The sequence below is a fragment of the Piliocolobus tephrosceles genome, chromosome 16, assembly GCF_002776525.5.
Source record: "Piliocolobus tephrosceles isolate RC106 chromosome 16, ASM277652v3, whole genome shotgun sequence".
Classification (NCBI taxonomy): Eukaryota; Metazoa; Chordata; class Mammalia; order Primates; family Cercopithecidae; genus Piliocolobus; species Piliocolobus tephrosceles.
Window position 1 is genome coordinate 45,690,580 of NC_045449.1, and position 12,493 is coordinate 45,703,072.

General features: G+C 44.2%; 1 protein-coding gene across 3 annotated transcripts in view; it reads right to left on the reverse strand.

Annotated features, from left to right (window-relative positions):
- The window catches only part of CALCOCO2 (calcium binding and coiled-coil domain 2), a 34,174-nt gene that overhangs the window by 15,698 nt on the left and 5,983 nt on the right, over nt 1–12,493 (reverse strand). Inside the window, exons 2-5 of one of the 3 annotated variants that reach the window (XM_023204382.2) lie at nt 7,486–7,679; nt 3,043–3,116; nt 993–1,095; nt 704–837 (exon numbers count right to left, since the gene is read on the reverse strand). In XM_023204382.2, coding sequence (XP_023060150.2) covers nt 704–837; nt 993–1,095; nt 3,043–3,116; nt 7,486–7,669 — 495 coding nt within the window. In that variant the 5' untranslated portion in view covers nt 7,670–7,679. Of the gene's footprint in view, nt 1–703; nt 838–992; nt 1,096–3,042; nt 3,117–7,485; nt 7,813–12,493 lie in introns of those variants that run through there. The other 2 variants (XM_023204380.2, XM_023204381.3) reach the window with 2 other exon arrangements.

Below are 12,493 nucleotides of genomic sequence, written 5' to 3' on the forward strand. Positions count from 1 at the left end.
GGCAAAAACCCCGGGGGGGGGGGCTTGCGGGGGGGCGGAGACCGGCCCCCGCCCCCCAGGCCGGGGGAAAAGGGGAGACCCCCCCCAAAAAAAAAAAAAAAAAAAAAAAAAAAAGAATGTAGCTTCTTCTTGCAGACCATATTGCTTGTCTCTCCCAATGGACTTAGCTCCTTGAGGCCAAGGACAGTGTTTCAACTGATTCTTCATTGTGTTCCCAGCGCCTACCATAGTGCTGGATGAAGAGTAGGTGTCCTGTTAAATAATGAAGTAAGAAAATGAAGTAAAAAATGAAGTAAATAATGAAGTAAGAAATGAAAATACAATACTCATGTATGACAGACAGGCTGTAGGCCAGAACTGAAAGAGATAAAAATATTTGGTGCTTCTCTCCTCAAAGGAGCTTTTACATTTACCATGGTGATAAGATGTGTAGATGACAAAAATTAAACAACTGGAAAAGTTAAAAGAATAACTGAATGCCAGCTGAGTTAAAGAAGTTTTAGAAAAGGAAGAAATCACTTATTATTATGATTCTTGCTAACATTCCTAAGTCATTCCTGAGTGAGTCCACAGGAGTACTATATGCATTTTTTCCAACGATACCGTTAGATATTCAATAAAGCCTTATTAACTCAAATTCCATCCTATCCTACGTTGCTACTCATAACGGCAGTAAGGGATTGAGGTGAGAAGTTTTATAAACCTGAGTGGTAACAACCAGGATGTCTTCCTCATTTTCTGGACGGAACTGGAAAGGAATACTTGCTCCCCGGACCACGCCATCCTGATCCACATAGCAGAACTGGTAATACTCATCATCCTTGGGCAGGTAGTAAGCTGAAAACACAACATAAGTTTTAATCCAAAATAAGATCTATTCAGAAAAGTAAAATTCTGGAAGTCTTTTCATCTGCCCCAGAAAGCTCAAGCTGAAGGGAATTAATTAGTCTTGGCTACTGTCTTCAACACCTTTGGTCCAGTATTTTTCTCACCTTTGAATTGGACTTCCTGCTGTTTAGCTGATTTGTTGTTTAGGTCAATGGGCAAAGTAACCCACATGAAGGTGTAATACTCACGGACTGTCTTCCATCCCACCTGCAATGACAAGAAGTTCTTATTTAGTACCTGAAAGGGGCGTGGGGAAAATCCTAATTGGGCTACATCTTCTTAAAATCACTTTTTATTTGTATATATTGAAAATATAGGCCAGGTGTGGCGGCACTTTGGGAGGCCAAGGCGGGTGGATTGCCTGAGCTCAATAGTTCAAGACTAGCCTGGGCAACATGGTGAAACCCCGTCTCCACTAAAATACAAAAAATAAGCCAGGCGTGGTGGTGTGCGCCTGTAATCCCAGCTATTCAGGAGGTTGAGGCAGGAGAATTGCTTCAACCCAGGAGGTGGAGGTTGCAGTGAGCCGAGATTGTACCACTACACTCCAGCCTGGGTGACAGAGTGAGACTCCGTCTCCAAAAAAAGAAAAAATAAAATATAATAGAATGAGTTCATTATGACAAGATTCTCACACCAGGGCTCAAATCTTTTTTAATTTTTTATTTTATTTTTCACTTATGACAACTACATATGGGAAAATGTCTGATACAACCAAAAATTGGGGTGCACATACACAGCTCAAAATACAAGTCTTAGAAAGATTTGAAAACTAGCTCCTCACCACCCAGGGGAAAAGCTCCAAAAATTCTATCTACAAGTCAGAGATAGAGCTGAGACTGATTTAAGGGGAAAGTTCTGGGAATAGGAACCCTGATCCTCTTTGGATGGTGTTCTTTGGGCTTCTAAATCAGAAATCACTTCTGACCTGCCCTCTCTATTGGTGTGTCCTCTATTATGTCCAATTAAGCCCTGTCATATATCAACCTACTGCATTGAAAAAAAACTCCATTCTTCTTTATAATGTCTGTTTTGGGGGCAGAGGAAGAATAGGGTTCTTAGATTATGAGGCACCAGATAAGAGATTCCAGGTCTACACAATTTTTTTTCTTTACTCTTTTTCTTCATGCATACTTAATGATGGCTTTTTGGCAATAAAGATATTAACAACAATCTGATAGTCATAAAGGCCTCTTCTAGGTATTGAATACAATAAATCATAAGACATAAGGATGCAGCAAAACATGCCTCAGAGCAGAAAGCTGGCTAAGTGGAAAATATTCTCACAAATGTGAAGGGGGTAAAAGATTGCTCAATCTTATCTAGAAAATAAAAGCACACCAGAGAATAGAAAGCAAGCTATTGTGTCTTCAAGGGGACAACACTCAGCAAATGAGAAGCAAAATTACATTTATTGCCATATTTTGACCCTGCCTGAGCTCAGTAAGAAGAGAACTAAAAATAAATCCCATTTTTATATATTAAGGAATCAAAGCAGGGTGGAAAAGGCTATACCAAAAACTCATCAGAACATCCTAGGGCATGTTTTAGAGTCTCATTAATACACACCCCACTGCTGTAAGCATCTCAGAGCCACTGCAGCCTGTGGTGGTACAGGAAGCAGGAATTTTATGGAGTCCTCATTCACATCCTGGAGCTTCTTAATGCACTGTGACTGAAATATCACTGGGAAGACCTAAGAATTATTGCTGCCTTGGAACAGGGAAACAACTTTTAGCCACCTGCAATGTCTGTCCTTGGCTCCTCCATTTGAGTAGTCCTTGTTCCAGTTTGTCTTGGAAACATTTAAATGCCCAAGTCAAGGAGAGTATGAAGCACAGGATTATACACTGAGGGAAGGAAAGCAGACTGTTTCCTGCTTTAGGCTCCATCATTGGCGGTGACTTTCACTACAGAGAAGATGTAATATATTTGTATGTATTAAAAACATTTACTGGCCGGGCGCAGTGGTGCATGCCTGTAATCCCAGCTACTCAGTGGCTGAGGCATGAGAATCACTGGAACCCAGGAGGTAGAGGCTGCAGTGAGCCCAGATTGCACCTCTGCACTCCAGCCTGGGTGAAGAGAACAAGACTGTCTTAAAATAAATTTTAAAAAATAAATAAAAAATAAAAAGATTTACTGAGTACCTACCTGGTGCCAGATACCACCAGTGTCTGGGGTGATGAGGAGTTGAATAGTCCAATTAAGACTACAATGAAAGAACACTGGGGAGAGCGTTTGAGGTGAGATGTGAAGGACGAAACTTGACAGTCAACTCTTCGTTCTCTAATTTACTATCTGTTGTTCAAAGGAATTCAGCAGAGTAGAGGAGAAAAAGCAGAGGTTTGGGAGCCAAACCTGCTTCACGGCTTATTTACTGTGAGGCCTTGGGAAAGTCACCATCTCTCAAGGATATTCATTTTACTTACTTACGCCCAAGAGATACTACTACCCACCTCACACTGTGAGAATTTTTCTGTTTTTATATTTTAGACGGAGTCTTGCTCTGTTGCCCAGGCTGGAGTGCAATCGCATGATCTTGGCTCACCACAACCTCCGCCTCCCGGGTTCAAGTGATTCTCCTGCCTCAGCCTCCCAAGTAGCTGGGATTACAGGCATGTGCCACCATGCCTGGCTAATTTTGAATTTTTAGTAGAGACAGGGTTTCTCATGTTGGTCTGGTTGGTCTCGAACTCCCTAGCTCAGGTGATCCACCCACCTCGGCTTCCTAAAGTGCTGGGATTACAGGCATGAGCCACTGCACCCGGCCCACTGTGAGGATTTAATTAGGCAATATACATACACACACACACACACACACAGTGAGGATTTAATTAGGCAACACACACACATACACATCCTCAACAAAGGCCTAGCAAAGCATGTCCTCAGGGTAGGCATTCAAGTCAATACCTTTATGGACAATGGACATTAGAAGCCCTTCTTTAGATTAACAATTATTTATTTATTGGGGTATGGTAATACCTCTGAAATGTATGAAGTATTCCAAATATAGATACATTAAAAAATTTTTTTTTGTTTGAGATGGAGTTTCGCTCTGTTGCCCAGGCTGGAGTGCAGTGGCACAATCTTGGCTCACTGCAACCTCTGCCTCCCAGGGTTAAGCAATTCTCCTGCCTCAGCCTCCTGAGTAGCTGGGACTACAGGTGGGTGCCACCACACCTGACTCATTTTTGTATTTTTAGTAGAGATGGGGTTTTACCATGTTGGCCAGGCTGGTCTTGAACTCCTGATCTCAAGTGATCCGTCCGCCTTGGCCTCCCTCCCGGGACTACAGGAGTGAGCCACCGCACCTGGTCAAAATATTTTTAAACATTTGTTTTTAAAAAGCCCAAGATTGGCCAGGCGCAGTAGCTCACGCCTGTAATCCCAGCACTTTGGGAGGCTGAGGTGGGTGGATCGCATGAGGTCAGGAGTTCGAGACCAGCCTGGCCAACGTGGTGAAACCCCATCTCTACTAAAAATACAAAAATTAGCCGGGCATGGTGGTGAGGACCTGTAATCTCAGCTACTCAGGAGGCTGAGGCAGCAGAATTGCTTGAACTGGGGAGGCGGGGTGCCTGTAATCTCAGCTACTTGGGAGGCTGAGGCAGGAGAATTGCTTGAACCAGGGAGGCGGAGGTTGTAGTGAGCCAAGATCGCATCATTGCACTCCAGCCTGGGTGACAAGAGCAAAACTCCATCTTAAAAAAAAAAAAAAACCCAAGATTTTCATATGGTATATGGTGAAGTCTTTACTGGTGGTTGCTAAGTCTAAGCAAAACAGAAATATAACGATGTTCCAAAAACAAAAACAAAAAAGACGTTATAAACTACATTTTAAAGTCTGGTAAGTAATTTTTGAATCATTCTCTTTTTCATGATCTGTACCTGCATTAACCAATGATAGCCACTAGCCACATGAAGCTATTTAAACTTTAATTAACATTAAGTAAAATTTAAAATCCAGTTACTTGGGCTTGGTGCGGTGGCTCACACCTGTAATCCCAGAACTTTGGGAGGTCGAGGCAGGCGGATCACCTGAGGTTGGGAGTTTGATACCAGCCTGACCAACATGGAGAAACCCTGTCTCTACGAAAAATACAAAATTAGGCAGGCGTGGTGGCACATGCCTGTAATTCCAGCTACTCAGGAGGCTGAGGCAGGAGAATTGCTTGAACCTGGGAGGTGGAGGTTGCGGTGAGCTGTGATCGCGCCATTGCACTCCAGCCTGGGCAACAGAACAAAACTCTGTCTCTAAATAAATAAATAAAATAAAATAAAATAAAATAAAATAAAATAAAATAAAATAAAATAAAATCCAGTTACTTAGTCACACTAACCACATTTCAAGTGCTTAACAGCCACACGTGGCTAGTAGCAGCAGTACTAGACAGTGAAGCTATAGCTCCACTGTGGAAAACTCTTACCAGGCAATGTGACCTATATGCTTTGCTACATATGAGGAAGAAGAAAAGCAACTACCATCTTCTTTCTAAGACAGAAAACACTCTGGTGTGTTGACACACCTTTTAGTCTGATGACTCAATGCTCTGCAGTCTCAAGAGCTGTCATGACACTTGCCAGTGTCCTGCTGTTGGCCACTATCCCTATTTCCAAACACCAGTCTTGCTACCTCCAGCTTAAATTGCTCATCAATAAGTTTGATGTTCCAAACAATAAAGGCAAAGGAATTCAATGAAGGATATAAATAAGCAACAGCTCCTTCTCAGTGCAGTTGAGAACGGTGTCTGATTTCAGGATGAACAGCACTGGCAAATAGGCACATGACATACTGAGGTGTCAAACCAAAGGTCACTGACATTGGGAGTTGGCAGCATAAATTACTTAAAATTTGACCTTTATTTCCTGTCTCTGGAAATAGGAAGATTTGTCATTATGGTGTATGTGAGATGTATGAGAGAGAAAGTCACGGATGGGAGAGCGAAGGGGACATAGAGAGTAAGCTAATTAAAACTTAAAAATACCATTCTGTACTTGAACTGATGGGGTGATCAGACACTGAAAGAGGTCACTAAGGGAGCTCATAAACTTTCAGTCCTTGGAAATCATCATAAAGTAGTCAGACGCACTTATTCGGGAATAAACTTTTTGAACACAGGATGTCAATATCCTCAATATCCTTTCCAGATTTATGGTATTTGTATCAAAACAAACTAAACACCATACCAAGTAAGGAAGTAATGTTTACTCTCAGAAGTGACATATGAGGTCAACCATCTCAGTCAAGTCATACATAAATATTTCAAAATAGGATCATTTAAAAAGCATTTAATTTGGGAGGCTGAGGCGGGCAGATCACAAGGTCAGGAGTTTGAGACCAGCCTGGCCAACATGGTGAAACCTGGTCTCTACTAAAAATACAAAAATTAGCAGGGTGTGGTGGCATTCGCCTATAATCCCAGCTACTCTGGAGGCTGAGGCAGGAGAATAGCTTGAACCCGGGAGGTTGGGTTGCAGTCAGCCGAGACTGCGCCACTGTACTTCAGCCTGGGCAATAAGCGAGACTACGTCTCAAAAAAAAAAAAAAAAAGAAAGAAATCAGTTAGGCATTGTTCTGCACACCTGTAGTCCCAGCTACTGAGAAGGCTGAGGTGGGAGGATCACTGAGCCTGGGAGGTTAAGGCTGCAGTGAACTACACTCCAGTCTGAGAGACAGAGCAAGACCCTATCTCAACAACAACAAGAAAGCATTTACATTTGGTCTTTGACAGCACAATAAGGATAGGCGTGGTGGCTCACACCTGTAATCCCAGCGCTTTGGGAGGCTGAGGCAGGCAGATCACCTGAGGTCAGGAGTTCGAGACCAGCCTGGCCAACACGGTGAAACCCCATCTCTACTAAAAATACAAAAATTAACCGGATGTGGTGGCAGGTGCCTGTAATCTCAGCTACTCGGGATGCTGAGGCAGGAGAACTGCTTGAACCCAGGAGGTGGAGGTTGCAGTGAGCTGAGCTCATGCCATTGCACTCCAGCCTAGGTGACAGAGCAAGACTCTATTTCAAAAAAAAATAAACAACAAAATTTGAGGATTACATGATTTGCCATCTTATTTTAGCTTGACACTGAAATGAAAACTTGAATCCAGGCCGGGCGCGGTGGCTCAAGCCTGTAATCCCAGCACTTTGGGAGGCCGAGACGGGCGGATCACGAGGTCAGGAGATCGAGACCATCCTGGCTAACACAGTGAAACCCCATCTCTACCAAAAAATACCAAAAACTAGCTGGGCAAGGTGGCGGGCGCCTGTAGTCCCAGCTACTCCGGAGGCTGAGGCAGGAGAATGGCGTAAACCTGGAAGGCGGAGCTTGCAGTGAGCTGAGATCCGGCTACTGCACGCCAGCCTGGGCGACAGAGCCAGACTCCGTCTCAAAAAAAAAAAAAAAAAAAAAAAAAAAAACTTGAATCCCACAGCACACATTAGTGTGTGAAGAGAGAAGTGCTGTGGAGCTTGACTAGAATTTAAAAATTGCCCACACATATTATACAAAATGCTTATAATACATAGAGAGTCACACAGTCAGGTAACTAAGAATCACCTCTAGTTTCTGATCACTTGTACTAAATTAATCACTTACTCTAAAGATGCCAATCCAATCCTTTTGACGAGGGATGAAATGCTGGGTGAAGGTATAACGACATGTGACGTCCCCTCCAGGGATGTAGAACTTCTCCACACTGTTAAAGATGACCTGAGAGAAATGACAGTGATCCAGCAAGACAGCTGATGTGGGGGGATCTTCGATAGTCTTCTCCATGGTAGGGGTCCTGTTATGAAATTTGGAATAGAGTAAGGCTCAGAAAGCATTGTCTGAAATGTTGGCGATTTCTGGGCTTTCATCCAGAGAACATTCTGTGCAAAGCAAGCCAGGAAAAGCAAAATCCTGACAAATACTGAGATTACACAACTTGCTTTCTGTTTCACTTTGAGCCATCTCAGTCACAACTTCCTATGCTACGAGAATTTTCTGACAATATCTTTAACTTCTTCACCACAGGCACCACAACTCTCACATGAACAGAGGCTTATAGCTGCTTTGGTTCCCCTTTCTCTAACTGACTTAAATAAACAAGGCAGCCTAGATAAAATAGCCTGAGCTGGGAACTGTGAAACTTAAATTCTAGATTTTTCATCCCAACAAGCCCTATGACTTTAGGAAAGTCCATCTCTCTGGATTTCATCTTCTATATTCAATCCCATTTATCCTGTAATTATCAGGATCTTCCATATGCAAGATCCTCTGCTAGGACCTGGGGATGGGAATGAGAAGAAAGGAATGAGAAAAAATTATCTGACATGCAGTAGTGACAAGCACAGGTTCTAAATTAGAATGGTGGCGTTCAAATTCCAGTTTCACCACCTATTAAATTTGTGGCATTGGGCAATTTAGTTAATCTGCTGGGCTCTGTGCTTGTTTCCTCATCTGTAAAATGGGGCTAAAAATAACATCTATCCTATTTAGTCTTTTGTGAGGCATAAGTGAAATAATGTAAAATGTCCAGCCCTTAAATGAGTGTCTGCCATTGTAGGCACTTCCCACAAAGTATATGCATGTTGAATGACAAAGTACTTAGCACAGAGTCTGCATAAAGGGTTTAAGAGACGTTAGTTATAGTTAGTTATATAGTTATTACTGTTGTAGTTGTGGGGTTTTTTTTCCTGGTACAACCTTAAAAGGGGTCCCAATCCAATTGAGAGGATAGATGAGTATACAAATGACTGCCAAATGAATCGAATAAGAAGTGCAAAATGCTCTCGGGTTCAAAAGAGGGAGAGATTCAACTGCTTAGGAAAATAAAGAAAACTTCAGGGAATGAGAAGAATCTTAGATTAGCCCTCAAAGAGGATTAGGATTTTGACAAGTGGGTTTTTGAGTGAGGGCATTCTAGGTGAAGGAAACAGCATGAGTAACAACAAAGAAAGAAAAATACAACTCACATTTGGAAGACAGCAAACAAGTTTGGATCTCTAGCTATAAATGGGGATAATACCCTGTGTTTCACCTCTCTAGGTTACAGTACACATAAAATGTGATGAAGAATAGGAAAGTTGTGGCTGGGCGCAGTGGCTCACACCTGTAATCCCAGCACTTTGGGAGGCAGAGGCAGGTGGATCTTTTGAGTCCAGGAGTTCATGACCACCCTGGGCAACATGGCAAAACCCCATCCTACAAAAAACTACCAAAATTAGCTGGGCGTGGTGGTGCACACCTGTAGTCCCAGCTACTTGGGAGGCTGAGATGGGAGAATCGTTTGAGCCTGGGAGGACTAGGCTGCAGCGAGCCAAGATTGTGCCACTGCACTCCAGCCTGGGCAAGAGAGCAAGCCCCTGCCTCAAAACAACAACAACAACAATAACAAAATAGGAAACTAGAGTGGTGCATGCCTGTAGTCCTAGCTGTCCAGGAGGCTGAGGTGAGAGGATTGCTTGAGCCCAGGAGTTAAAGTCCAGCCTGGGCAATATAGTGGAACTGTCTCTATTAAAAAAAAAAAAAAGAAAAAAAAGGCCACGCGTGGTGGCTCACACCTGTCCCAGCACTGTGAGAGGCCAAGGCAGGTGGATCACCTGAGGTCAGGAGTTCGAGACCAGCTTGACCAAGACGGAGAAACCCCATCTCTACTAAAAATACAAAATTAGCCGGGCATGGTCGCACATGCCTGCAATCCCAGTTACTTGGGAGGCTGAGGCAGGAGAATTGCTTGAACCTGGGAGCGGAGGTTTCAGTGAGCCAAGATCGCGTCACTGCACTCCAGCCTGGGCAAGAAGAGTGAAACTCTATCTCACAAAAAAAAAAAAAAAAAGAAAGAAAAAAGAAGAAGAAAAGAAAAAAGGCCAGGCACGGTGGCTCACACCTGTAATCCCAACACTTTGGGAGGCCAAGGCGGGTGGATCACCTGAGGTCAGGAGTTCGAGACCAATCTGGCCAACATGGTGAAACCCCGTCTCTACCAAAAATACGAAAATTACCCCGGCGTGATGGCAGGCGCCTGTAACCCCAGTTACTTGGGAGGCTGAGGCAGGAGAATTGCTTGAACCCAGGAGGCAGAGGTTGCAGTGGGCCAAATCATGCCACTGCACTCCAGCCTGGGGGACAGAGCGAGATTCCAACAACAACAACAACAACAACAAACAAAAAACAAAAAAGAGAGAGAAACCATTTTGGAGGCAAAAAGAGTACATAAAATAAACAAAGTGGGCCAGGCGCGGTGGCTTACGCCTATAATCCAAGCACTTTGGGAGGCCGAGGCGGGTGAATCATGAGGTCAGGAGATTGAGACCATCCTGGCTAATATGGTGAAACCCCATCTCTACTAAAAACACAAAATATTAGCTGGATGTGATTGCGGGTGCCTGTAGTCCCAGCTACTCAGAAGGCTGAGAGGCAGGAGAATGGCATGAACCCCGGAGGCTGAGCTTGCAGTGAGCCGAGATTGTGCCACTGCACTCCAGCCTGGGCCACAGAGCAAGACACCGTCTCAAAAAAAAAAAAAAGAAACAAAGTGTTTTTAATTGTTGACACCTAATACTTCCTGCCCCTTAAACAAATCACATGCACTGTTTTCTAAATGACTAGCGGGTCTAACATTTAATGAGTCCATAATTCTCAATTTAGGATTTTACTAGGACATTAAAAAAATATTTCAGCTGTACACAGAAGATGAAGAAAGGGCTATACACATGCAAATACTATATAATATCTTACAAATTCAGCTATTGGTATATGCTGGAAGATTGTGTACACATACAGGCACACATGTAATTTTTTTTTCTTTTTTTTTTTTTTCTTTGAGGCGGAGTCTCCCTCTGTCCCCCAGGCTGGAGTGCAGTGGTGCGATCTTGGCTCACTGCAACCTCTGCCTCCCGGATTCACGACATTCTTCTGCCTCAGACTCCCGAGTAGCTGGGACTACAGGCGCCCGCCACCGTGCCTGCCACCACGCCTGGCTGATTTTTTGAATTTTTTAGTAGAGACGGGGTTTCATCGTGTTAGCCAGGATGGTCTTGATCTCCTGACCTCATGATAAGCCTGCCTTGGCCTCCCAAAGTGCTGGGATTACAGGCGTGAACCACCACACCCAGCTGGCACATATATAATTTTAAAAAATAAATAAGTACGGGCCAGGCATGGTGGCTCACGCCTGTAATCCCAGCACTTTGGGAGGCCGAGGCGGGCGGATCATGAGGTCAGGAGATTGAGACCATCCTGGCTAACACGGTGAAACCCCGTCTCTACTAAAAATACAAAAAATTAGCTGGGCATGCTGGCGGGCGCCTGTAGTCCCAGCTACTCAAGAGGCTGAGGCAGGAGAATGGTGTGAATCTGGGAGGCAGAGCTTGCAGTGAGCCTAGCCGAGATGGTGCCACTGCACTCCAGTAAGGGAGACACAGCAGACTCTGTCTCAAAAAAAATAAAAATAGAAAAAAAAAAAAATAAGTATGATAACCAAAAAACAAGACCTCCCCAAACAACCATAATACTTCTTCTAGCCCCATCCTATCTATTTACTGGTTTTACTTTGAAGTCTAGGCAACAGGCCTGCTCTTTCAACTCCCCAGTAGTCAGTTTTTTCATAAAGAAGGCAATGGGACTTTGGAGCACTAAACTGTCTATTCTTGAAATTGAGTTAAGGAACTAAAAAATGCATTGACTTTCTGGTTTGTGACACAGTTTAGCCACATCCTCAACCTCAAACCTCAAAAGAGTTTTTCTTTCCATTTTTTTTTTTTAGATGGAGTTTCGCTCTGTTGCCCAGGCTGGGGTGCAGTGGCGCTATCTCAGCTCACTGCAACCTCCGCCTCTGGGGTTCAAGCAATTCTCCTGCTTCAGCTTCCCGAGTAGGTGGGACTACAGGTGCAAGCCACCATGCCCGGCTAATTCTTTGTATTTTTAGTATAGAGGGAGTTTCACCATGTTGGCCAGGTTGGTCTTGAACTCCTGACCTCAGGTGATCCACGCACTTCAGCCTCCCAAGGTGCTGGGGTTACAGGCGTGAGCCACCACGCCCGGCTCAAAAGAGTTTTTCAAAGATGGGGGAGAGGTCACATTCCAATCTAGGTCAAGACTTTTCCCTATAAGAAACTGTTACCTGTGGCCGGGCGCGGTGGCTCAAGCCTGTAATCCCAGCACTTTGGGAGGCCGAGACGGGCGGATCACGAGGTCAGGAGATCGAGACCATCCTGGCTAACACTGTGAAACCCCGTCTCTACTAAAAAATACAAAAAACTAGCCAGGCGAGGTGGCGGGCGCCTGTAGTCCCAGCTACTCGGGAGGCTGAGGCAGGAGAATGGCATAAACCCGGGAGGTGGAGCTTGCAGTGAGCTGAGATCCGGCCACTGCACTCCAGCCTGGGGAACAGAGCGAGACTCCGTCTCAAAAAAAAAAAAAAAAGAAACTGTTACCTGTGTACAATGAGGGTTTCTCTTGGATGCTATGGGAGAGTGGGCAGGGAGGTTTCTCAGCTTGCAGATCCTTTATTTCCAAGTGATCTACTGTCATATGGAGGCCAGCATATCCCCTCTGTCCTAAGCCTGGAGGACCAATTTATCTGTGCATGTAAAATTACTTAACCTGTCCTTTGCG